Here is a 25,042-nt window from a genome sequence, read left to right as displayed (position 1 = left end):
CTGTCTCTGTGTCTGTCTCTGTGTCTGTCTCTAACTCTGTCTCTAACTCTGTCTCTAACTCTGTGTCTGTCTCTAACTCTGTGTCTGTCTCTAACTCTGTGTCTGTCTCTAACTCTGTGTCTGTCTCTAACTCTGTGTCTGTCTCTAACTCTGTGTCTGTCTCTAACTCTGTATCTAACTCTGTGTCTGTCTCTAACTCTGTATCTAACTCTGTGTCTGTCTCTAACTCTGTCTCTAACTCTGTGTCTGTCTCTGTGTCTGTCTCTGTGTCTGTCTCTAACTCTGTCTCTAACTCTGTCTCTTACTCTGTCTCTTACTCTGTCTCTTACTCTGTCTCTTACTCTGTCTCTTACTCTGTCTCTAACTCTGTCTCTAACTCTGTCTCTAACTCTGTCTCTGTCTCTAACTCTGTCTCTTACTCTGTCTCTTACTCTGTCTCTTACTCTGTCTCTTACTCTGTCTCTAACTCTGTCTCTAACTCTGTCTCTAACTCTGTCTCTAACTCTGTCTCTAACTCTGTCTCTGTATCTGTCTCTGTATCTGTCTCTGTATCTGTCTCTGTATCTGTCTCTAACTCTGTCTCTTACTCTGTCTCTAACTCTGTGTCTGTCTCTAACTCTGTATCTGTCTCTGTGTCGGTCTCTAACTTGGTCTCTAACTTGGTCTCTAACTCGGTCTTTAACTCGGTCTTTAACTCGGTCTTTAACTCGGTCTTTAACTCTTTTTGTCTCAGTCAACGTTTTTTGTCATATTTTTGCACATGATTTTGCCGGTGTTTCTTGACTATACCACATCCACTGCATTTGACATTGTGCTCAGGATGTCAGACAGACCTCAAAGTAATAGACAGTTTATAATTGCTATACATTTTTTTCAGTTGGTACATCTTTTAATCATATTGGGTGGTTTTGGTCTCACATGTCTGGAGAGGCTGGGTTGAGCCAATTTTTGTGGTTGCTCTGAGGGAGTGGAGGGCTGTGGGTGTGAGTCTATGGGTAGCTTTATGTTGTTGACCTCAGTTTCATAAATAGTCACTAACAGTTGAGAGGAACTGAGAGAAGACGGGTGTGGACTGTGAACTTTATTTGTGTGGAAGGGAACAATACATATTTTCATACTCACAATTGAATAACACATTTTAAATACAGTATTCATGGTATAGGGTACAACCACAAGCTTGAATTGGCAAATGCAATACATGTTAGATGGGTCTATCACCCAAACCACAAGAATGAAAATGCCAACAAAATGAGTCTAGTTGCTATACATTGAAATGAGGAATGTGCACACAAAAAAGTATAGATTTCTATCATAAACATATCTCAGATGATATATGACTACTATTAGCGTCTATCTTTGACAGTCTGCACACCAAAAACCCAGCTGTGTACAAAGCACAAACGTGTTTCAGTCTCTTGGGCAATTGTTTGTGGGATGTAAAGTGGCAGGAAATCTGACGCATTTTCCACTCTTGTAAGATACATCAATGAATGTGTTGCGGGACTTGCCTTGGAAGGCGTATCACTCACTACGCAGTATATTAACAAGTGCAGTGGGAGGTATGAGGCCAGGTTCACTATCGCTGGGAGTAGACGGGACACTCACCCACTCAGTCAAAGCCAGATAGCGGAGAGCTCACAACCACCATCTCTCCCCATCTCGGACAAAGCCTAACGTAACTGAACATCACTTCGCACTAGAGACACTGTGCCATTTCTTCGAAGAGGCCACAAGTAAGGGATTTTTTTCTCAATTACAAGTAAGGCATTTTACATAAATTGTAGTTTATTTTGCTAACCACTTGACAGGAGCATCTCCATAACAAGAGGCTGCGGACCAAAGAGCTGCACTCCTAAAATGTCGGTTCCAGAAACACTTTTTGTTTAACCAAATGCCCAATACGCAAGTTTTATGTTTCAGCAAACACTGCATTTGTTATGCCAATGGTGTATTGTTGCAGCGGAGTTTTGGGTAACATATTAGCCTAATGTGACTACTGGCCTCTGAAACTCCTCAAGTCATTCTAGCCATAGATAGAGACATCCTGTTTGGCAGCGGGGCGCGCGGATTAGCTGTGCCCATTCAATGAGCGCCGCCAGTTTACTACACCGAGTCCCCTGGCATTTGATAAGGAATGTGGTTTGTTGTCACGGCAGATTTTAAACCTGATTACAATGGGACTGAATTGAATGTGCACTCAGATAGGCTTCAGTTCGTGTGTAAAGGTGTCGTTTCACGAAATGAGTCCCTTTTGCGACCCGTTTATATTTTATTTTGTAGAAATTGTGCACCTATATTGCATTTTAAAACCCTGTCATATTAAATGTGAAGTTCCCGTTAATATTGACAATACATGGACAATTCTATAAATCAGATTTATAATATGAACAGAGACTTTATAAAGTGCAAAAATTGTCCCTCTGTGCAACCTTTGTGACTTCTAAGAAGATTTTAACCCACTCAACCCCAACATTTCTCCAATCATTTTAAAGCCCAATCATTTTTGTTGCTTTGTCAAAGTCATTTCTGAAGATTATTTTTTATTTCATGCAGTTAATGATTCATTTAAAACTGTCACTCATTTTGCAAACTGGTCTCAGTGCATTTTGTATTATTCTGTTCATACACACCCTTTAGTATGATATGCAGGGTTGGGGAGTAACGGATTACATCTAAGGGATTACAACAATTACACAATTTTTTAAAACTGTAATCCGGTACGTTACCAACAAAAATATTGTAATCAGATTACAGATACTTTTGAAAAGATAGATTATTACCTCGAGGATTACTTTTAAATTAAGAAAGGATGTTTGCGGATTTTTTTTTTTTTACACTTCTCTGTTTTCCCAATGACATTCAAATCAACATTGAAAAAAAGCGCAAATTTAAATTTGTTCCACCTGAGCGAGTCTGATCACACATCAGAGACCACTATGATGACACACCAAATGTGTTTGATGGATCGCGGGAAAATAGCAGGAACAGGCTTTTGTAGGCTACAGTCCAAGCTATGTCTTTCAATGATGCTGTTGGCATCCAAAGATGATCCAATTTGAATAAACGCTTGGAGGTAAGGATGACAGCAGTGGTGTAGTCTACGGCGATACAGATATCACTTATTATTGATATCTACATAGCGCATTGATGTAAATCATTGCTGCGCTCTCATTTAGATATTTGCACCTTACGGACTGTGGATGTTGTGGATAGCTGTTCACAAATCTAAATGTGTATTTGAAACCAATAGTCATTGAATTCAAGAAGTTTAAGCTGCCTATCATCATTGTTTTTGAAACCAGTGGACAGACAGTGAAAAATGCACTCTTGCAACAGCTGCACAGTGCAGATCCAAGTCTATGGAATAAAAGTGGGGCTTTTATTGCTCCATCTAATTCATGCTGATTAAATAAATAAATCCATAGGCCTAATGGACACAAGCTCAAACTCGCACACTTTTGATAGACTTAAAGAGGCAATCTGTAGTTGCTACATCCATTTTTGGACTAATAAATATCCATTGATTACTGAAGAATATAACTTATAAATGCCTCATGAGCTTAGTTCAACTGTCACACTCCACGAGAACCCAAAATATAAGCTTGTTTTCCTACAATGTTTGTAAACATTGTAAATGTAAACAAACACTGTATAGCCTCATAACATGGTTAAAACAATCATTTTGATATCATGGATGGTCAGTCCTCACATCCATAGCTCTGACTATTAATCTGAGAGTGGTTACATTTCTCCAGGTCCATCCCTCAGCTTTTTACCAAAACAGAGGCGGGCGACTGTTTTGTTACTGTTTCATCTGTGGATTTGCCCTTTAAACAGCTGCATATTATCAAGATATCAAAGTGTCAACAACAAAAAGATAAACGATAGACCTATAGCAATTGCAGCATATGGCATTCATTTTTCACATGTAAATAGCACTTTTCAGTAATGCTCAAAGCATACCGTTCCATGAGCGCAGTATTTATTTTTCAACTCGAATCAATGACCCCAATCAGTCCTTCATGACAACAAAATCATAAACAACAGAGTAGCGCTGGCTAATGTCCTTAGTTTTGGGGTCATTCTCAGGTAAAACTATTTGGCTAATCTATACTTCCATATTTCCAAGTCCTATTATTGAAGATCAAGGGGTTTAACATTTATTGGAATGACTGGAATTCTGATAGACTGGTTTTTAATGTAAAGATATCATTTAATTTTGTTATTATATGTAGTAGAAAGTGATGGGTTAGAAGAAACCTACATAACCAACCCATAAAGTAAAATGTAACATCCATATATGGGAAGCTATGTGAAGTTTAACATTGATTTATCCTGCAATAATGTTGTTCAATTGGTAACATACATTTGTCTTCTTCTAATGCCTCTTAAGGGGCACGTTTTGCAAATTCGTAACATCCTGTTATGTGAACTGAACTCTTGTTTTAATATGATGACACTAACCCTTATTAAAAGAAAAAATCTAAAGAAGCATTGAACGTCTGTTAGTCAAATGTAAATGCAGGTGAACTGGTTCAACTCTTTTTGGCCATTTTCTGGTGTTTTGTGGTGGAAACTGAGTGGGTTAAGCATAACATGTCAACCCTGTTACCCATAGATAGACGGGCTAAAAATGTTTGAACAAGAAAAAAACATTGAGGCTTGCATTCAATTACTGCTCGCTGTTGCACACAACAATCTTCCATTCCCCTAGTCACAAGGGGCACGTTCACATAGCACCTTAGCCCAGGACTAAGAGCTTCACCAGCCCTGGACTAAGGGAGATTTTAGTCCGTGGCTAATGCAAGTGTTCACACTTGCACATTCTAATGTGGGATAGCACCAACCCTAGCCCAGAAGCACGGTGCCAAAGTAGCCAGTGTGAAATGGGGTCAAGAACAACACATAAAATGTTCTCTGTATAATCACACACACATAAAATGTTCTCTGTCCAATCACACACACATAAAATGTTCTCTGTCCAATCACACACACATAAAATGTTCTCTGTCCAATCACACACACATAAAATGTTCTCTGTCCAATCACACACACATAAAATGTTCTCTGTCCAATCACACACACATAAAATGTTCTCTGTCCAATCACACACATAAAATGTACTCTGTCCAATCACACACACATCAAATGTTCTCTGTCCAATCACACACACATAAAATGTTCTCTGTCCAATCACACACACATAAAATGTTCTCTGTCCAATCACACACACATAAAATGTTCTCTGTCCAATCACACACACATAAAATGTTCTCTGTCCAATCACACACACATAAAATGTTCTCTGTCCAATCACACACACATAAAATGTTCTCTGTCCAATCACACACACATAAAATGTTCTCTGTCCAATCACACACACATAAAATGTTCTCTGTCCAATCACACACGCATAAAATGTTCTCTGTCCAATCACACACACATAAAATGTTCTCTGTCCAATCACACACACACAAAATGTTCTCTGTCCAATCACACACACATAAAATGTTCTCTGTCCAATCACACACACATAAAATGTTCTGTCCAACTACAAAAGCTGCACTTAATTTGCACATCCTGTGATGCGTTCCTCACACTATTTTAATAAGTCAATGTATACGATTTCATCTTTCCATCTGAGGACAAAAACCTGACAAAAAAACAAAATACTTTCGTCCATGCAAAAACATTGGTTGCTATGGTTAACAAAAACAGTTGCTATGGAGGCTGGCTGACGTCTTATTTTTCTAGCCAACTGCTCCACAAACTCTACAACTGAACGGGCAGAAAACGCTCAATTGTCATCAGTTTTCATAGCTTTTCTATTGATATTTAATTGGATATATGCTAGCAAACCATTATAATAATAATATTGTTGCATGATTTCGCATAGATCAGAAAAGTTAATGTCTCGTCCATGCACAGCATTCTCTGTACAGGAGCAACATCACATTTCAAAAGCGAAACATTGTTTCCGAGGTCTGACAGGCAGACAGGAAGGTTTATACAAACCATCGCTGTTGGAAATCGAAGTCTAGAAGCAAGAGGAAATAATGGGTTAATAAATGCCTTAATGCTTATAACATTGGTCGCTTGGTAGAGATAGAATGTTGGTTCCATGTGTGTTCGTCTGTTAGCCCAGGACGTTGGTATACAAGTGTGAATCCTTAGCCCAGGGCTAAAGTTTAGCCCAGGTTAACAAATGCTTATATGTACAGGTTAAGCCTGGGGCTATGAACAATGCAGTGTGAAAAGGCCTAAGGGGATTTATGGCTGATTTAAGATGAACTCCAACCCTGTTACAGTCAACAATGTTACTTTATTTGGCAATTAATAGGCACGTGTTATAGTCATTTTATTATTTAACCTCTTGAGATGGGAAAACATGTTTTTATGAAGTAAAAAAAAAAATCCACCAAGTTACACTACCCTCAAGGGACTCATGTCGTGGAATTACCCAAGACAATTGTGTGTTTTACTCAACATAAGTGTGTCTCACTGATTAAAATGTAGTAGTTCCCTTGCCTATAAACAATTATTTTCTGATAGAATTATAAGGCATTTATAAAATAATAATTGTGACACATGGATAATCTAATAGTATAGTAAAAATGTAATAAATGTGATTCGATTTGAGGTGCTTGTGTAACGGATGTGAAATGGCTAGCTAGTTAGCGGGTGCGCGCTAGTAGCATTTCAATCAGTTACGTCACTTGCTCTGAGACTTAAGTAGTGTTGCCCCTTGCTTTGCAAGGGCCGTGGCTTAGCCTCGGCCTTTGTGGAGCGATGGGTAACGACCGTGCTTCGTGGGCAACCGTTGTTGATGTGTGCAGAGGGTCCCTGGTTCGCGACCGTGTCGGGGCGAGGGGACGGCTTAAAGTTATACTGTTACATTGATGCTGTTGACCCGGATCACTGGTTGCTGCGGAAAAAGGAGGAGGTTGAAAGGGGGGTGAGTGTAACGGATGTGAAATGGCTAGCTAGTTAGCGGGTGCGCGCTAGTAGCATTTCAATCAGTTACGTCACTTGCTCTGAGACTTAAGTAGTGTTGCCCCTTGCTTTGCAAGGGCCGTGGCTTAGCCTCGGCCTTTGTGGAGCGATGGGTAACGACCGTGCTTCGTGGGCAACCGTTGTTGATGTGTGCAGAGGGTCCCTGGTTCGCGCCCGTGTCGGGGCGAGGGGACGGTTTAAAGTTATACTGTTACACTTGGGTACAAAAGGTTCCCAATATAGCAAATATATAACTAAGACTAAAGAGTTCCGCTTCCTCATCTCATTTTGCTTTAGCAGCTACACTATATATACAAAGTATGTGGACACCCCTTCAAATTAGTGGATTCGGCTATTTTACCCACATCTGTTGCTGACAGGTGTATAAAATTGAACACACAGCCATGCAATCTCCATAGACAAACATTGAATGGCCTTACTGAAGAGCTCAGTGACTTTCAACGTGGCACCTCTATAGGATGCCACCTTTCCAACAAGTTAGTTCGTCAAATTTCTGCCTCGCTAGAGCTGCCCCGGTCATCTGTATGTGCTGTTATTGTGAAGTGGAAACATCTAGGAGCAACAACAGGTCAGCCGCGAAGTGGTAGGCCACATAAGCCCAAAGAACGGGACCCCTTGAGTGCTGAAGTGCGTAGAGCGTAAAAATTGATAGTCCTTGATTGCAACACTCACTACCGAGTTCCAGTTTGCCTCTGGAAGCAACGCCAGCACAATAATTGTTAGTCGGGAGTTTCATGAGATGGATTTCCATGGCCGAGCAGCTGCAAACAAGCCTAAGATCACCATGCACAATGCCAAGCATTGGCTGGAGGGGTGTAAAGCTCGCTGGCCTGCACAGAGCCCTGACCTTAACCCCATCGAACACCTTTGGGATCAATATGGAACGCTGACTGCGAGCCAGTCCTAATCGCCCAACATCAGTGACTAACCTCACTAATGCTCTTGTGGCTGAATGGAAGGCTGTTACAGCAGCAAAGAGGGGACCAACTCCATATTAATGGCCATTATTTTGCAATGAGATGTTCGACGAGCAGATGTCCACCTACTTTGAGTAATTTAGTGCATATGGATGTTTGTGGGCCATCCCGTGATCCCTCTCCTTTGACTCCTTTCTTTTACACAAAAGCCTAAACCAACAGGAGAGAACTCTTCCAGCAAGAGAGACTGTCAATCTTTTATTGTCGCACCTGCAGCATTCTCTGGTCTTGGGTTAACACAGATAAACAGCTTTCATTGCTCCCTTTTTGTCTTGTATTGTAATGCATCATCGGCCCTGCATGCTGCTTGCCTAATGTGTAATCACCAGCGATAATAAGATACAGCCACCCTTACAGTGGTGCCAAATATAATAATATAATGCTCAAGCTCATACATACTGGCTTTGAGCAGGGCATAACATTTACTTTTTGGCCTTACTTACCGTGTCAGGTAGATTAAAAAATCTACCTGTCAATCAGATTTTTTACCAATCAAAATATTGTTTTCTGGCTAAAATTACACAAATGAAACACAAACTGATGATCATGCTTTGTAATGTCTCTAGAACAAGAACTGTGTTACTAGTAAGAAGTCATCTGGTATATTGTTTAATTTCATTAAAAACAACAACTTTTTAACCAAAATATATTTGTGTAATGTGTAACTCTGTGTTGTTGTTTTTGTCGCACTGCTTTGCTTTATCTTGGCCAGGTCGCAGTTGTAAATGAGAACTTGTTCTCAACTGGCCTACCTGGTTAAATAAAGGTGAAATAATATATATATATTTTTAAATCACAGATGAGACCAGCATGTTCACCTGCCCCCTTAACTGCGGGAGGTTACCGTGGTAGCGCGATTTGAGTCATTTTTGCACTTGTGAGATCGAGTCTGACTAGACTAGAGGCATTGTCTTCTCATCCGTAGCAGTTGAAACTCAAACATAGAAAAACAAACTAGCTTGTCAACAAAACAATGTAAATAGCCAAGAAACACAAGGACACAATCTCACTTCTATAGACTTTTGCTTCAAGTAAATTAGACCAACTGTTATGCCTGTGCACAGCGCTTCTAAAAATCGATCTTTCAATCAGCTCTTCACGTGTTCACAGCCGCCAGCCAGGCAGTTGTAGTGTGATTAATTTACCAGCTATGAAACAAAACGGCAGAAATACTTTGAAAACAGCTACTGAGGCATTTCTTTAACTATAAATAATCCTACTTGACTATACATGTGATCACACTTGACTATTTTTATTCACAAAATAATGTGAGTGAAATGCTCACAATGTGAAGCGCTGACAGACATCTTACCTGCCAGTGCTAAAATCTACCCGCATATGGCATGTGTTAATTTTAGGCCCTGCTAGCTCTCATGGTAGGTAGTCTATCTATGTTGTAACCAGCTCAGCCTTATTGGGTGTTTGGAGTGTGGCGAAACTAAAGGCTTGTGATCTGAATTTTCCCGTTTTGCTTTGGGGGGCAGATGAGAGGGGGAGGAAGGAGAAAGAGCAAGAGAAAAGTGTGTAGCTGGTACTATTAGGGAGAATGACAAAACTACTGTAGTGAAGGGCAAGAAGTCACGGACACCGACGGCTCGCTTCCAGACAAACTAAACACCTTCTTTGCCCGCTTTGAGGATAATACAGTGCCACCGACGCAGCCTGCTATCAAGAACTGTAGGCTCTCCTTCTCCGTGGCCGACGTGAGTAAGACATTTGGACGTGTTCACCCTCGCAAGGCTGCCGGCCCAGACGGCATCCCAAGCCTTAGAGCATGTGCAGACCAGCTGGCTGGAGTGTTTACGGACATATTCAATGTCTCCCTATCCCAGTCTGCTGTCCCCACATGCTTCAAGATGGCCACCATTTTTCCTATACCCAAGAAAGCAAAGCTAACTAAACTAAATGACTATCGCCCCGTAGCACTCACCTCTGTCATCATGAAGTGCTTTGAGAGACTAGTCAAGGATCATATCACCTCCACCTTACCTGTCTCCCTAGACCCACTTCAATTTGTTTACCGCCCAAATAGGTCCACAGACGATGCAATTGCCATCACACTGTACACTGGCATATCCCATCTGGACAAGAGGAATACCTACTGTATGTAAGAATGCTCTTCATTGACTATAAATCAGCATTTAACACCATAGTACCCTCCAAGCTCATCATTAAGCTTGAGGCCCTGGGTCTCAACCCTGCCCTGTGCAATTGGGTCCTGGACTTCCTGACGGGCCACCCGGTGGTGAAGGTAGGAAACAACATCTCCACTTCACTGATCCTCAACACTGGGGCCCCACAAGGGTGCGTGCTCAGCCCCCTCCTGTACTCCCTGTTCACCCATGACTGCGTGGCCATGCATGCCTCCAACTCAATCGTTACATTTGCAGATGACACAACAGTAGTAGGCTTGATTACCAACAATGACGAGACAGCCTACAGGTAGGAGGTGAGGGCTCTCGGAGTGTGGTGTCAGGAAAACAACTTCTCACTCAACGTCAACAAAACAAAGGAGATTATCGTAGACTTCAGGAAACAGCAGAGGGAGCACCCCCCTATCCACATCAACAGGACAGCAGTGGAGAAGGTGGAAAGTTTTAAGTTCCTCGGCGTAAACATCACGGACAAACTGAAATGGTCCACCCGCACAGACAGTGTGGTGAAGAAGGCGCAACAGCGCCTCTTCAACCTCGGGAGGCGGAAGAAATTTGGCTTGTCACCTAAAACCCTCACAAACTTTTACAGATGCACAGTTGAGCTGCGGAGCTGTGAGGGGAACGACACCTCAGTAGCTTCAGGCTCTGATCAGGCCCTACACCCAAACAAGGGCACTGCGTTCATCCACCTCTGGCCTGCTCGCCTCCCTACCACTGAGGAAGTACAGTTCCCGCTCAGCCCAGTCAAAACTGTTCGCTGCTCTGGCACCCCAATGGTGGAACATACTCCCTCACGACGCCAGGACAGCGGAGTCAATCACCACCTTCCGGAGACACCTGAAACCCCACCTCTTTAAGGAATACCTAGGATAGGGTAAAGCAATCCTTCTGACCCCCCCCCCTTAAAAGATTTAGATGCACTATTGTAAAGTGGCTGTTCCACTGGATGTCATAAGGTGAATGCACCAATTTGTAAGTCGCTCTGGATAAGAGCGTCTGCTAAATGACTTAAATGTAATGTAAATGTAATCCTGTCGGGCTGTATCACCACCTGATACGGCAACTGCACCGCCCACAACTGCAAGGCTCTCCAGAGGGTGGTGCAATCTGCACAATGCATCACCGGGGGCAAACTACCTGCCCCCCAGGACACCTACAGCACCCGATGTCACAGGAAGGCCAAAAAGATCATCAAGGACAACAACCACCCGAGCCACTGCCTGTTCACCCCGCTACCATCCAGAAGGCGAGGTCAGTACAGGTGCATCAAAGCTGGGACCAAGAGACTGAAATAAGCTGTTTATCTCAAGGCCATCAGACTGTTAAACAGCCATCACTAAGACAGAGAGGCTGCTGCCTACATATAGACTTGAAATCATTGGCCACTTTAATAACTGGATCACTCGTCACTTTAATAATGTTTACATATCTTGCATTACTCATCTCATATCTATATACTTTATTTTATACCATCTATTGCATCTTGCCTATGCTGCTCTATCATTGCTCATCCATATATGTATATGTTCTTATTCCATTAATTTACTTAGATTTGTGTGTATTTGGTAGTTGTTGTGGCATTGTTAGATATTGCTGCACTGTCGGAACTAGAAACACAAGCATTTCGCTACACTCGCAATAACATCTGCTAACCATGTGTATGTGACCAATACAAATTATTTGATTTGAGGTTGTGTGCCAGAGGTGAAGTGGTCAAGTGCCAAATAGCACTGAAAGGGGCTATCGATTGAATAGCGCCATGATCGCTGAAAGAATGAGCTAAAACCACAGACAGCCCTAACACAACACACACATCTACTGGCACCTGCTCCAGGTACATGCACTAACACACTCAGTCACAGATATCGCAGACAGCTTGGCGTGGGCAACGTGGTGTTCTGCGGTCACACACTCTCACACAGCTCTCACACACCCAGCTGCTCTAAGCGGTCACGTTTCAATGCACTTTAACACGCTGTGTCGCCCAGCGGCGCTGACTGTCTTTGACCGTGGCTGGACCGGGTCTAAAGTAGTTAAACCCCCTGGTAACCCAGTGTTTTCCAGAAGCCCACAGAGTAGCCAGCCAAATAGAAAAAGTAGCCAGCCAGGATCCTGAAAATGTATTCATTCAGTGTATTGTTTGTTTTTTGGGATATTTTCTAGGCTTTTATGATCAGGACTATTTTTTAGGTAAGACAACTTAAACCGTTTTTTGACAATTAACCTGTCCTCTCTTGAGATTAAAGTATTTTATAGTAAGATATGAATTGCCACAATTATGGCTCCCCAGTGGGTGGGCCTGGCTGCCAAGTGGTTGGGCCTATGCCCTCCCAGGCCCACCCATGGCTGAACCGCTGCCCAGTCATGTGAAATCCATATACTAGGGCCTAATTCATTTATTTCAATTGACTGATTTCCGTAAATGAACTGTAACTCAGTCAAATCTTTGAAATTGTTGCATATTGCGTTTATATTTTTGTTCAGTATAAGTGGAAAATGTACCCAGCTGGAAATTAGTGTGTAACCTGTTGTACAGCCGGCACTAGTGGCAAACACTGATAACCTGGCTCTGATGTCTCAGTCTGTGGACATGTGTGCCAATTAGGAGGAAAAGGAGAGGTTATATCACTCATGGTTTTGTCACGGTTGTCGTAAGAACGGGACCAAGGCGCAGTGGATGTTGAGTTCCACATATTTATTGCAACGTGAAACTTAAGCAAAAAAATAAATAAATCAGTAAACGAACAACGATGCGTGACTACGTGGTGCTACATGCACAATATCCCACAAACACAGGTGGGAGAAATAGCTACTTAAATACGATCCCCAATTAGAGACAACGATTACCAGCTGCCTCTGATTGCCCTTATGCTCATTCCATGATCGAACGTTCTAAACAAACTTCCTATCGGTTTGGCAATTTCCGGTCAGTCTAGTTATCGACGATATAACGTTACTACCACTGTCGCAGTTTTCTACTAGGTGTCTTCAGGACTTGCCTCAAATTAATATTAATGATGTACATCCAATTGTTACATCAGCCTCCGAGACTCCAGATAGCAAGAATTAAAAGGGGTTCAAGGTGTATATAGGAAGCTACATAGACAACTATGAAGGTGAGTACCAAATCAGTGACATATATAACGTTAGCTAGCTACAATCATTAGCTCGCTAATTTAACCTACTGTAGCTAGCTAGTTACTTCGTAAAATGACGTAACTTTGACAGACTCTACCTGAGAATGTGTGTATTTTCATTAGCTTGGTTATGCTTACTAGCTATATTTGCTAGCATAAAAATAATTGTTATTCATGTCTTCTACACAGTAACAAAGATACATTGACAGGGCAGATCACAGTGAGGGCTGCCTGTCACAGGTCCATGAGGAAGTGAAAAGCCGCACAGCATGAGAGTAGTGAAAGGTTGTAGATAGTTACTAGGGATCTTGTGTCACGACTCCTACCGAAGGTGGCTCCTCTTCCTGTTCCAGTTTTGTTACTGAAACACAATGTATTCCTGTATAGTTAAATGAGCCCCTAGTTAAGAAGACTAGACACTACTATGTTTATTGTTATTCATTCTCAATTCAGTCTTTCATCACACTTATCTTCACAGATGGTGTTAAAGCGGTACAAGTGATAGTGATCCAACGCCACTGCTCATGTGTTGCAGGAAGTGTTCTGTGTATGGAGATGAAGAGGGGGCTAGCCATGGAGCCAGTGGCTGTACAGGAGTACTGCACACTGAAGAATGTTAACTTCTTTCTGTGTGGCTTCGTAGTGCACCCAGATGCTCCGTGGTTAGGATCCTCTCCAGATTGAATCACATTTGATCCCAGTGTAAGACCACACTTTGGACTCTTAGAGGTCAAGTGCCCAAATGTACCAAGTTATGTTGACTGCCCTTACCTGAAGATACAGAATGGAGAGCTGAAGTTGAAGAGATCTCATGCTTAACTACTGGCAGGTGCAAGGTCAAATCCTTCTCACAGGTTGTAGCTGGTGTGACTTTGTCATCTGTGCACAGGAGGACATCCTAGTTGAAAGGATATATAAAGATCTACAGGTTTCAAAAACTGTAAGAGAGAAGGTTGACCACTTTTATTTTTACCACTACTTGCAGAAGTGTCTCTCGCACCTGAATGGATCCCCTGCATGGGTGCCAAGTTTAGTGGTTTCATGAAAAATATTTATTGATGTTCTTGTGAAGAAATCTACAGTAGAATAGATTTGTTTAAACAAATCTATTTCAGCAAATGTTCAACAGTGTCACGATCGTCTATGGGTGAGAGAGAGGACCAAGGCGCAGCGTGTGCAAAATACATTCTCTTTTATTGAGAGAAGGGAAAACACGAAACAAACACTGAATACAAACTTAACAAAACAACAAACGACCGCGAAGCTAAGTGACGCAAGTGCATAGACAAGCAACAAACGTTCAACATAGACAATTACCCACAAAACCCCAATGCCTATGACTGCCTTAAATATGGCTCTCAATCAGAGACAATGAACCACAGCTGCCTCTAATTGAGAACCAATCTAGGCAGCCATAGACATACAAACACCTAGACACTGACCCCTTTTCCATACAAAACCCCTAGACAATACAAAAACACATACCTTCCCCATGTCACACCCTGACCTAACTAAAAAACATAAAGAAAACAAATAATACTAAGGCCAGGGAGTGACAAACACTTCAGTTAATCAATTACACATCTCCAACATTGTATTCAATCTTGCATTCTGGCTATTCTGTGTTTACTTGATTTCTGTCCCCCACCCCTGTTACTCATTGCCTAATTAAAGCCAATACAAGCTCCACACCAACTGATATTCACTACAACACAAATGGTTGATACATGTCATAGATAAATAAATTATTATTTTGCTGCTAGTGTAACGGATGTGAAATGGCTAGCTAGTTAGTTAGCGGTGGTGCGCGCAAATAGCCTTTCAATCGGTTACGTCACTTGCTCTGAGACCTTGAAGTAGGGTTTCCCCTTGCTCTGCAAGGGCCGTGGCTTTTGTGGAGCGATGGGTAACGATGCTTCGGGGGTGACTGTTGTTGATGTGTGCAGAGGGTCCCTGGTTCGCGCCCGGGTCGGGGCGAGGGGACGGTCTAAAGTTATACTGTTACACTTGCAAATAAACACATGTACATTTACACTGGCTTGGCCCATGCTCTGACCAAAGGTCTGTTTTGATAGTTGACCAACAGGCACGCCACTGCAAATAACTGGTTGATGGCTCCTGAGATGGTCAGGGGGATGCCTGTGTCAAACAGCCTGCCTGAGATGGTCAGGGGGATGACTGTGTCAAACAGCTTGTGCTCCTTTACTCTGTGGATCATTCTTTCAACATGCACTCTCAGCCTGGCAATGGATTGGGTCTCCCTAACCTCATGCGTTGGCATCTGTGTGCGTCTTGACAGAAAGGCTGGTCGGTAGCCCTTGCACGGAACAATGTCATCTACGAGAAAGCCCTTATCCACCATAATGGCCATGTCAGGGGTGAGTAAGGAAATCATTCCAGACTGTTTGAAGATCTCCTTGTCACTCACAGATCCAGCATACAACGATAACACAAAAGTGACAGCTCCATGTGATGACATGCCCTTAAAGGTAAAGATGGTGTCTGGCAGTGGAGTTCAGTGCAGTCGATCACTACCTGGGTGTCTGGATAGAATACCTAGGATAGGATAAAGTAATCCTTCTGCCCCCCCCCCCCCCCTGTCATAAGGTGAACGCACCAATTTGTAAGTCGCTCTGGATAAGAGCGTCTGCTAAATTACTTAAATGTAAATGTAAATGGATAGTCCTTGAACTCAGGTGGCAGGTGGGCTTTGATGGTTTTCTTGGGGATCCATATCCGTGCTGATCCAAGCAGACAGTAGAGGAAGTTGGCCCAAGAGATGATAATCCGGCTCACTGTCGATTGGTGGATGCTGAACAGATGGGCTAAATCCTTCTGCTTCAGACCCAGCGACAGATGAGTCATAAACAAGAAGAACTCGTCGATTGATGGCAGTGTCTGAACGTAAAGAAACCCATTTTAGTACAATATTCCTTATATTCGGTCCATAACAAAAACTAAATAATGTTTAACAATTACAGTAAGATCAAATATTATACTCAAGTATTTAATGAAGTTGTCCCTTACCGGTTTTCTTCGAGTAACACTTGTTTCAGATGGATTGGTGCTTGTGACTCTTATAAACTTGGTCTCTGCTGCCCGCTCAATCAAGTGCCAGAAGGCCATCAGGTGGGTGCAGCTTGCAAATCTAAAGATGGACCCAGAGTATTTGAATACCAAAAAAGCTCATTACTGTTATTTCCCATCTTTAAGCCCTAGCACTAGACATGACCTAGCTGCTATTGTAGCCTGTTTTCTTGTTACTGCAATTCGTACTGTAATTCACAGCAGCTATCACAGCAGTGAATTTGTTTTAAATGTTCTGTTATATAACCTGGGAAGTGGACTAAGAACCAAATCTTATTTCAAGCAACGACCTGTGAGCATTTTTGGGGGTTAACTGAAAACTAATGTAAAGACAATATACACTGCTCAAAAAAATAAAGGGAACACTTAAACAACACAATGTAACTATCTCCAAGTCAATCACACTTCTGTGAAATCAAACTGTCCACTTAGGAAGCAACACTGATTGACAATAAATTTCACATGCTGTTGTGTAAATGGAATAGACAAAAGGTGGAAATTATAGGCAATTAGCAAGACACCCCCTATTAAGGAGTGGTTCTGCAGGTGGTGACCACAGACCACTTCTCAGTTCCTATGCTTCCTGGCTGATGTTTTGGTCATTTTTGAATGCTGGCGGTGCTTTCACTCTAGTGGTAGCATGAGACGGAGTCTACAACCCACACAAGTGGCTCAGGTAGTGCAGCTCATCCAGGATGGCACATCAATGCGAGCTGTGGCAAGAAGGTTTGCTGTGTCTGTCAGCGTAGTGTCCAGAGCATGGAGGCACTACCAGGAGACAGGCCAGTACATCAGGAGACTTGGAGGAGGCCGTAGGAGGGCAACAACCCAGCAGCAGGACCACTACCTCCGCCTTTGTGCAAGAAGGAGCAGAAGGAGCACTGCCAGAGCCCTGCAAAATGACCTCCAGCAGGCCACAAATGTGCATGTGTCTGCTCAAACGGTTAGAAACAGACTCCATGAGGGTGGTATGAGGGCCCGACGTCCACAGGTGGGGGTTGTGCTTACAGCCCAACACCGTGCAGGATGTTTGGCATTTGCGAGAACACCAAGATTGGCAAATTCGCCACTGGCGCCCTGTGCTCTTCACAGATGAAAGCAGGTTCACACTGAGCACATGTGACAGACGTGACAGAGTCTGGAGACGCCGTGGAGAACGTTCTGCTGCCTGCAACATCCTCCAGCATGACCGGTTTGGCGGTGGGTCAGCCATGGTGTGGGGTGGCATTTCTTTGGGGGGCCGCACAGCCCTCCATGGGCTCGCCAGAGGTAGCCTGACTCCCATTAGTTACTGAGATGAGATCCTCAGACCCCTTGTGAGACCATATGCTGGTGCGGTTGGCCCTGGGTTCCTCCTAATGCAAGACAATGCTAGACCTCATGTGGCTGGAGTGTGTCAGGAGTTCCTGCAAGAGGAAGGCATTGATGCTATGGACTGGCCCGCCCGTTCCCCAGACCTGAATCCAATTGAGCACATCTGGGACATCATGTCTCGCTCCATCCACCAACGCCACGTTGCACCACAGACTGTCCAGGAGTTGGCGGATGCTTTAGTCCAGGTCTGGGAGGAGATCCCTCAGGAGACCATCCGCCACCTCATCAGGAGCATGCCCAGGCATTGTAGGGAGGTCATACAGGCACGTGGAGGCCACACACACTACTGAGCCTCATTTTGACTTGTTTTAAGGACATTACATCAAAGTTGGATCAGCCTGTAGTGTGGTTTTCCAATTTAATTTTGAGTGTGACTCCAAATCCAAACCTCCATGGGTTGATAAATTTGATTTCCATTGATAATTTTTGTGTGATTTTGTTGTCAGCACATTCAACTATGTAAATAAAAAAGTATTTAATAAGAATATTTCATTCATTCAGATCTAGGATGTGTTATTTTAGTGTTCCCTTTATTTTTTTGAGCAGTACACATTCAATGTGCCTACTTAGGCTAAGATATGCTAGCCTAGTTTCAAATAATAATGAACATGTACTTAAAGGTAAGATGGACTTTGGGATAATAATACTAATAATTAATAGTAAATAATAAACAATAGTAATGCTGGATAATAATAAATCATTACTGTACCTTGCGTAAAAATGTATATCCTCGTAAGAACCAGCAAATCGCTGTAGACCAAAGCCGCGTTGGGTGGTCATTTTCTCCAGCTTGGCTCGAAGCTCCTCAATTTCTCTTACGTGCTCATGGTTTGCTATTAGGGCCATGTCCAGGGCTGCGGGTTCAGGGACTGCACAGTAATCATGGGTCTGGACCTAATCAGAGACGGCACAGTCCATAGGCAGCGCACCTTGTTCTTCATCCCCCTCAGTCGGAGCAGGAGGTTTCAGTCTTCTTTCCCAAACACCAGGTCTTTTTTTAATGTGCCAGTTCCAGGCGAAGACAGTAGGAACAACACCTCTTTTTAGGTATTGTCGGCCCCCCAATTCTTCCCTCAACAAAGTCACTTTCGACAAAAATGTGTACTACACACCTTTGTGTGTTTGGTGACAGTAAAGTTGTCAGGACGTAGTGCCACCAACCACCGTTTTCTGAGCTCTACATCGACGGGAAACGATGGAAGCTCACAATACCATTACATTTGGAAGAAACTGAACACAGAGGCACTGAACAATGTTCATTAGCACCTCCTTTGCGGGGCTGTAATTTAAACGTAGTCATCGCGAACTATTTCAGTCAGAAATGCATCGACGATAGCTAGTAAGCTAATCATAAAAACAATAGTAGAACTCGCTCCGGAAGTCATCAACCCTGTCAGAAGTAGATTAGAAAGTTGGAGGCAGTATAATGCATAGAGCCTATTGGGAACCATACAAAACACCAACATAGAAAATATAAACTAGAATACCCCCTAGTCACGCCCTGACCTACTACACCATAGAGAAACAAGGGCTCTCTATGGTCAGGGCGTGACAGTAACCCCCCCCCCCCCCCCCCGAAGGTGCGGACTCCGGCCGCAAAACCTGAAACCATATGGGGAGGGCAGGGGGGTGATTAGTGTCGGTGGCGGCTCCGGTGTAGGTCGTAGCCCCCGCCCAGATCCCGGATCCGACCATCGCGCCGGGCTGAATGGCGTGCCTGGACTGGGCATCGGCACAAAGGAGGGCTCCGGCCATGGAGCTGGGTTGGACGCCGTGCCTGGACTGGGCACCGGCGCAGAGGAAGGCTCCTGCCATGGAGCAGGACTGAACGCCGTGCCTGGAGGTTCCGGACAGTGGACCTCCGCCGGAGGTTCCGGACAGTGGACCGTCGCCGGAGGTTCCGGACAGTGGACCGTCGCCGGAGGTTCCGGACAGTGGACCGTCGCCGGAGGCTCCGTACCGGGGACCGTCGCCGAAAGCTCTGGACTGGGAATGCGCACTGGAGGCCTAGTGCGTGGAGCCGGTACAGGTGGCACTGGACTGGTGGCACGCACTTCAGGGTGAGTGCGGGGAGGACGCACAGGACGTACTGGGGAGGCGTACTGGAGTCCAGATGTGTGGAGCCGGCACAGGTTTCACCAGACTGCTAACTGGATCCTCTGGTCGAATGTTGAGCAGAACACACTTGCACAACATCTCTCTCATCTCTCTCTCTCCCAAATTCTCCATTGCCTCCCTGACGGTCTCTGGCTCTTTAGGGCGAATGCAGGGAAACGGCACATGACGTACTGGGCTGGGGAGGTGCACTGGAGATCTGATGTGTGGAGCCGGCACTGGTTTCACCAGACTGCTAACCGGATCCTCTGGTCGAATGTTAAGCAGAACACACTTGCACAGCATCTCTCTCATCTCTCTCTCTCCCAACTTCTCCATTGCCTCCCTGACGGTCTCTGGCTCTTCCCACGGCTCAGCCGCGAGCTCCATGTTCCCCTCCCCCCCCCAAAAAATCTTGGGGTTTCTTTGGCAACGGACTGACGACACGCTCCTCATGGCGAGTGCAAGGAACCGGCACAGGACATACCGGGCTGGGGAGGCGCACTGGAGATCTGGTGCGTGGAGCCGTCACAGATGGCACCGGACTGATGACCCGCTCTTTCACTCTCCGCTGCTCAACCGGCCACCCCTTATGCCCCCCCCCATAAGGGGTGGCCTTGGGCTTTCTGTGGCCGCGAACCCTGGCGTCGTCACTGTCCTCCATTATTACCTCCCGTCTGCCGCAAAGGAAGGGTTTTGCATCCACCCATCACTTCTTCCCATGTCCAAAACTCCTTTACCTCGTGGACACGCTGCTTGGTCCTCTTGGTGGGATATTCTGTCACGGTTATTGTAATAACGGGACCAAGGCGCAGTGGATGTTGAGTTACACATATTTATTTCAAAGTGAAACTTAAGCAAAATCAATAAACGAACAACGAAACATGACTACGTGGTGCTACATGCACAACACAAAACAATATCCCACAAACACAGGTGGGAAAAATAGCTACTTAAATATGATCCCCAATTAGAGACAACGATTACCAGCTGCCTCTAATTGGGAACCATACAAAACACCATCATAGAAAATATAAACTAGAACACAACATAGAAATTTTAAACTAGAATACCCCCTAGTCACGGCCTGACCTACTACACCATAGAGAAACAAGGGCTCTCTATGGTCAGGGCGTGACAGGTTTTCATGTTTAGGGTTTGTTCTTCAATCCCTCACATCCCTCCCGTCATGATGTGACTGTCAGGGGAAGAGAGACATCATACCTGAGTAAGAGGACCAATCATAATCAGACATACAGAGAGGTCAGAGGTTGTGCTGTAATAAAATATTGAGCTGTGTGTGCGTGTGCGTAAGTGTTCATGATGCATGTTGCATGAGTGTGTAGAATCCCTTTGCATGTGTGTGTACTGTATATGATTAGTCTCAAATGTTTTCAGATTACATAGTTGTGGTTATGACAGAGCTGTCCTTTGATCCTCTTGCGATGACAGCTCTTCTCTTTCTGGAGTTGCAGAGGCTAATGTTTCCCTTGTAACGAGCACGAAAGGGGGAGAATTATTTAAAACGGCATCGGGTTTCTCATCCCGACTGACGCTGCATCTGGGAATGCAAGGAAAGTTGAGAAAATACACAATGTTTGGGTTACAGATCCCACTTCCTCACATTTTAATCTGGATGTTGTGTTTTTTGGACAAATGGCAACATAGCTGGTGGTGCCCTCTGACTGGATGGCAAAAGACAGCTTTGGCAGTCATTCCTCAATCATCCCAAACAACAGAGCCATTATGAATTAATAAATCATTGTTTTAAGAGTTAACTACATTTAGATTTCTTCAGATCTGGTGGCGTATATAATAAAAAGCTATGTGTGTTTTTTTTGGTTAATTTCATTTGGGTGCTTATTAGATCTCATAACATACTGTAGAATGCAGGGCTCTGTGAAGAAGTGAATTGCTTTTCTGATCTAGCTCTGCCCCAGGAACGGAGTGAGGTCAGGACTGATGGGTTGAGATCTTGTTAATAAAAGTCAAAGGAACTCAGGGCAGCGCTCTCTAAATATAGTTCGAACATTTACTATGACATGGCAAACAGACAGATTGAGATCAGGACTGATGGGCTGCTGTCTTCTTGTCTCTACAGATCCCAGATCAGTGAGGTGTGCGTGATTGTTCCCAGCAAACGGCAGAAGGATGAACAGCTTCGATCTGGATGAGCTGTTGGACACGTGGGAGGACCTGAACCTCACAGGCCTCCTGGAGAACGGGACGCGCGTGGAGATGGGTGGCTGTCCCACGGCCTTCAACCGCAGCGCCCTGCTCCACTCCATGTGCATCCTCTACGTCTTCATCTTCGTGGTTGGTTTGGCCGCCAACGGCCTCGTCCTCTGGATCAACATCCGCGCCCAGCGCACCACCTCCGGCTCCTCCCCTTGCCACGAGACCCACCTATACATCGCCCACCTGGCGGCAGCTGACCTGTGCGTGTGCGTCACGTTGCCCGTGTGGGTGAGCTCCCTGGCACAGCATGGCCACTGGCCCTTCAGCGAGTTGGCGTGTAAGCTCACCCACCTGCTCTTCTCCGTTAACCTCTTCAGCTCCATCTTCTTCCTGGCCTGTATGAGCGTCGACCGCTACCTGAGCGTGACGCGGCCGGCCGACAGTGAGGATGGGGGCCGGCGCCGGAAGCTGATTCGCCATGGCGTGTGCATGGGGGTGTGGCTCCTGGCTCTGGTGGCTTCCCTGCCGGACACTTACTTCCTGCGGGCTCTGAGGTCATCACAAGGGGAGGTAGTGCTGTGCAGGCCGGTGTACCCAGAGGAACACTCTAGGGAGTGGATGGTAGGGGTCCAGCTGAGCTTCATCCTGCTTGGATTCATCATCCCCTTCCCTGTCATTGCTCTGGCCTATGCCCTCCTGGCCAAAGCACTCTCCTCCTCCTCCTTTTCCTCCTCGGCAGTGGAGCAGGAGCGTTGTGTGAGCCGCAGGGTGATCCTGGCCTACATAGTGGTGTTCCTCGGCTGCTGGGGGCCCTACCACGGGGTGCTCCTGGCCGATGCCCTCTCCCTGCTGGGCCTGGTTCCTCTGAGCTGTGGGCTGGAGAACGCCCTCTACGTGGCGCTGCACCTCACCCAGTGTCTGTCCCTGCTCCACTGCTGCTTCAACCCCTTCCTCTACAACTTCATCAACAGGAACTACCGCTATGACCTGATGAAGGCCTTCATCTTTAAGTACTCCACACGTACAGGCCTGGCCAGGCTCATAGAACAGACCCATGTCTCTGAGACAGAGTACTCTGCCGTTGCTGTGGAGAACACACCACAGATCTGAGACTGAACTCTAGAACACACTCTGGAACTCAAAAACACATCAAGAACATTTAGAACATAGTCTAGATCAGTGGTCACCAACTGGTCCATCTCCAAGGCTTTCCTAGTCGATCGCCAAACATTTCTGTAAAAAGCCCAACGATAAAGCCTTGCGTTCTTAATTGTCACGCTGTTTGTGGTAGGTGCACTTCATTCAGCTGCCCGAAGTGCCGCAAAGTGGTATGCCACACAAGCTCACAGAACGGTCTGTCCTAGCATTGCCTGTATTCGAGCTGCAGCAGTGATTGTATATAGAGTTCACCCAGTAGCTGCATTATTTTTTAAACTGCTAGAGGTGTGTGTGCGTACGCTGTGTGTGGACCTTAAAGTCCACTTTGTAAATAGTTAGAAGGGCATTGAAATACTGTACATATATTATCATTGTGAGATTGTTATTGTTCAACTTTAGATATATTATAACATATTTATGGTATGCTTCGACTTTCCAATTTTGTATTTTCTATGTTTTTAAATCATTGTGTTGTGGATTCAGAAGTCCATTTCAGTAATGTCTGTGTTCATAAAGCTGCCTCATTGTAAATGAAAGTCCCTTGCTCTGTGACACCAGTCTTGCTGTCTACTTCAATCTCATAATACTTTGAACCAGCTCCCTTTCCTCATCTCCCTCCTTCTGTGACCCCTGACCTAGAATGACTAGAGAGGTCCCGGAATTGTCTCAGAAAATGTTGAGTTTTCAGAACAGTGATCATTTAAGGAGAAGAGACAAGGAAAGGAAGCTAGGTTGGAGTGTTGACACAGCCTCGATATCTCTATCACCACATATAGCATAGCTGTAACTATACAATACGTTATGGCTAATATTAGCATTAGAGATAATAGTGAGACACGTGTGCTTCATATGGCATCAGGGACGCTGCATCAGCACACAGACCACACCACAGCACAGACAGTGAGGGCTTTATGACCAATAACCAAACACAGCTTTACTGCATCCATGTGTAGGCAGCCACAGCCACAATGCTGGACAGATGTGTATAAATGCTGCAGACTATCAACATGAAAAAGAGCAAATTAAATTAAAACAAATTAATGTTTTTGCATCTCCCCCCTTTTTTTTACAAGCAAATGATCATAATCCGTTGGATAATTTGTCAACTTTCACTTATTTTCTGTTAGTCTGCATTCCAGTTCCACCTCCGACAGCGCCAAAACCACCACTACGCGGATGTCGGTTAAAGCGGAACTGATTGAATAGAGTCCTTAAGTTAAAAAAACACAAGTATTTTCAATATCCTGATATCCAACAAAAATGTATGATACTATTCAAATATTGAACAGATGTCAAACCTCTATCCCTAGTTGGATATGTCCTAAACATTTATGTGTACAATGCTATTTCTGTGTGGTAGCAAACATATTTAGTTTGATACGTTGTCATGAGTCATCGTGTTATCTGATTGGATGCATATGTATCCTATTACATTGTAAGGGTTCCAATCCTAGCAGTGATTATTAAAAAAAGAAACAAACAAAGGCCGACATGTCTACAAGAAGAGGCATTCCATTATATTTTAGAGAGATATTTTATGTTTACTGTATGTTATGGATTTTGTTACTCATTAAATACCAACAATTTATACTATGTCTGAAGATCTTTTGCTTTGCGTTAGTACTTTAATCACAGCTTTTTAATTAAAGTAACAAATGGTGAAATGTAACCCGTGTTTATTGCATTACTGGACAGGTTTAGTATAGCAGCTCTGACTGGACACCTCCGGTGGATAAAGTAAGCTATATTTAAGCAATAAGCCTTGAGGCGGTGTGGTACAGTGCATTCGGAAAGTATTCAAACCCCTTGACTTTCTCCATATTTTGTTACTTTACATCATTATTCTACAATTGATTAAATCGTTTTT

General features: G+C 44.2%; 1 protein-coding gene across 2 annotated transcripts; it reads left to right on the top strand.

Moving 5' to 3' along the window:
* Window positions 1-1,560: 1,560 nt before the first annotated feature.
* LOC129821007 (atypical chemokine receptor 3-like) lies at window positions 1,561-24,844 on the top strand. Of its 2 annotated transcripts, none has more exons than XM_055878206.1 (2): window positions 1,561-1,733; window positions 21,941-24,844. In XM_055878206.1, exon 2 carries the CDS (start codon window positions 21,991-21,993, stop codon window positions 23,125-23,127), a length of 1,137 nt encoding a protein of 378 aa, XP_055734181.1. In that variant the 5' UTR covers window positions 1,561-1,733; window positions 21,941-21,990; the 3' UTR covers window positions 23,128-24,844. The 2 variants fall into 2 exon arrangements, with proteins under 2 accessions (XP_055734181.1, XP_055734180.1); XM_055878205.1 differs by having other exon boundaries at window positions 1,561-1,759.
* Window positions 24,845-25,042: the final 198 nt, after the last annotated feature.

Source organism: Salvelinus fontinalis, chromosome 23 (genome assembly GCF_029448725.1).
Source record: "Salvelinus fontinalis isolate EN_2023a chromosome 23, ASM2944872v1, whole genome shotgun sequence".
NCBI classification, from domain to species: Eukaryota; Metazoa; Chordata; class Actinopteri; order Salmoniformes; family Salmonidae; genus Salvelinus; species Salvelinus fontinalis.
This window is presented reverse-complemented; position numbering and strand designations above follow the sequence as displayed.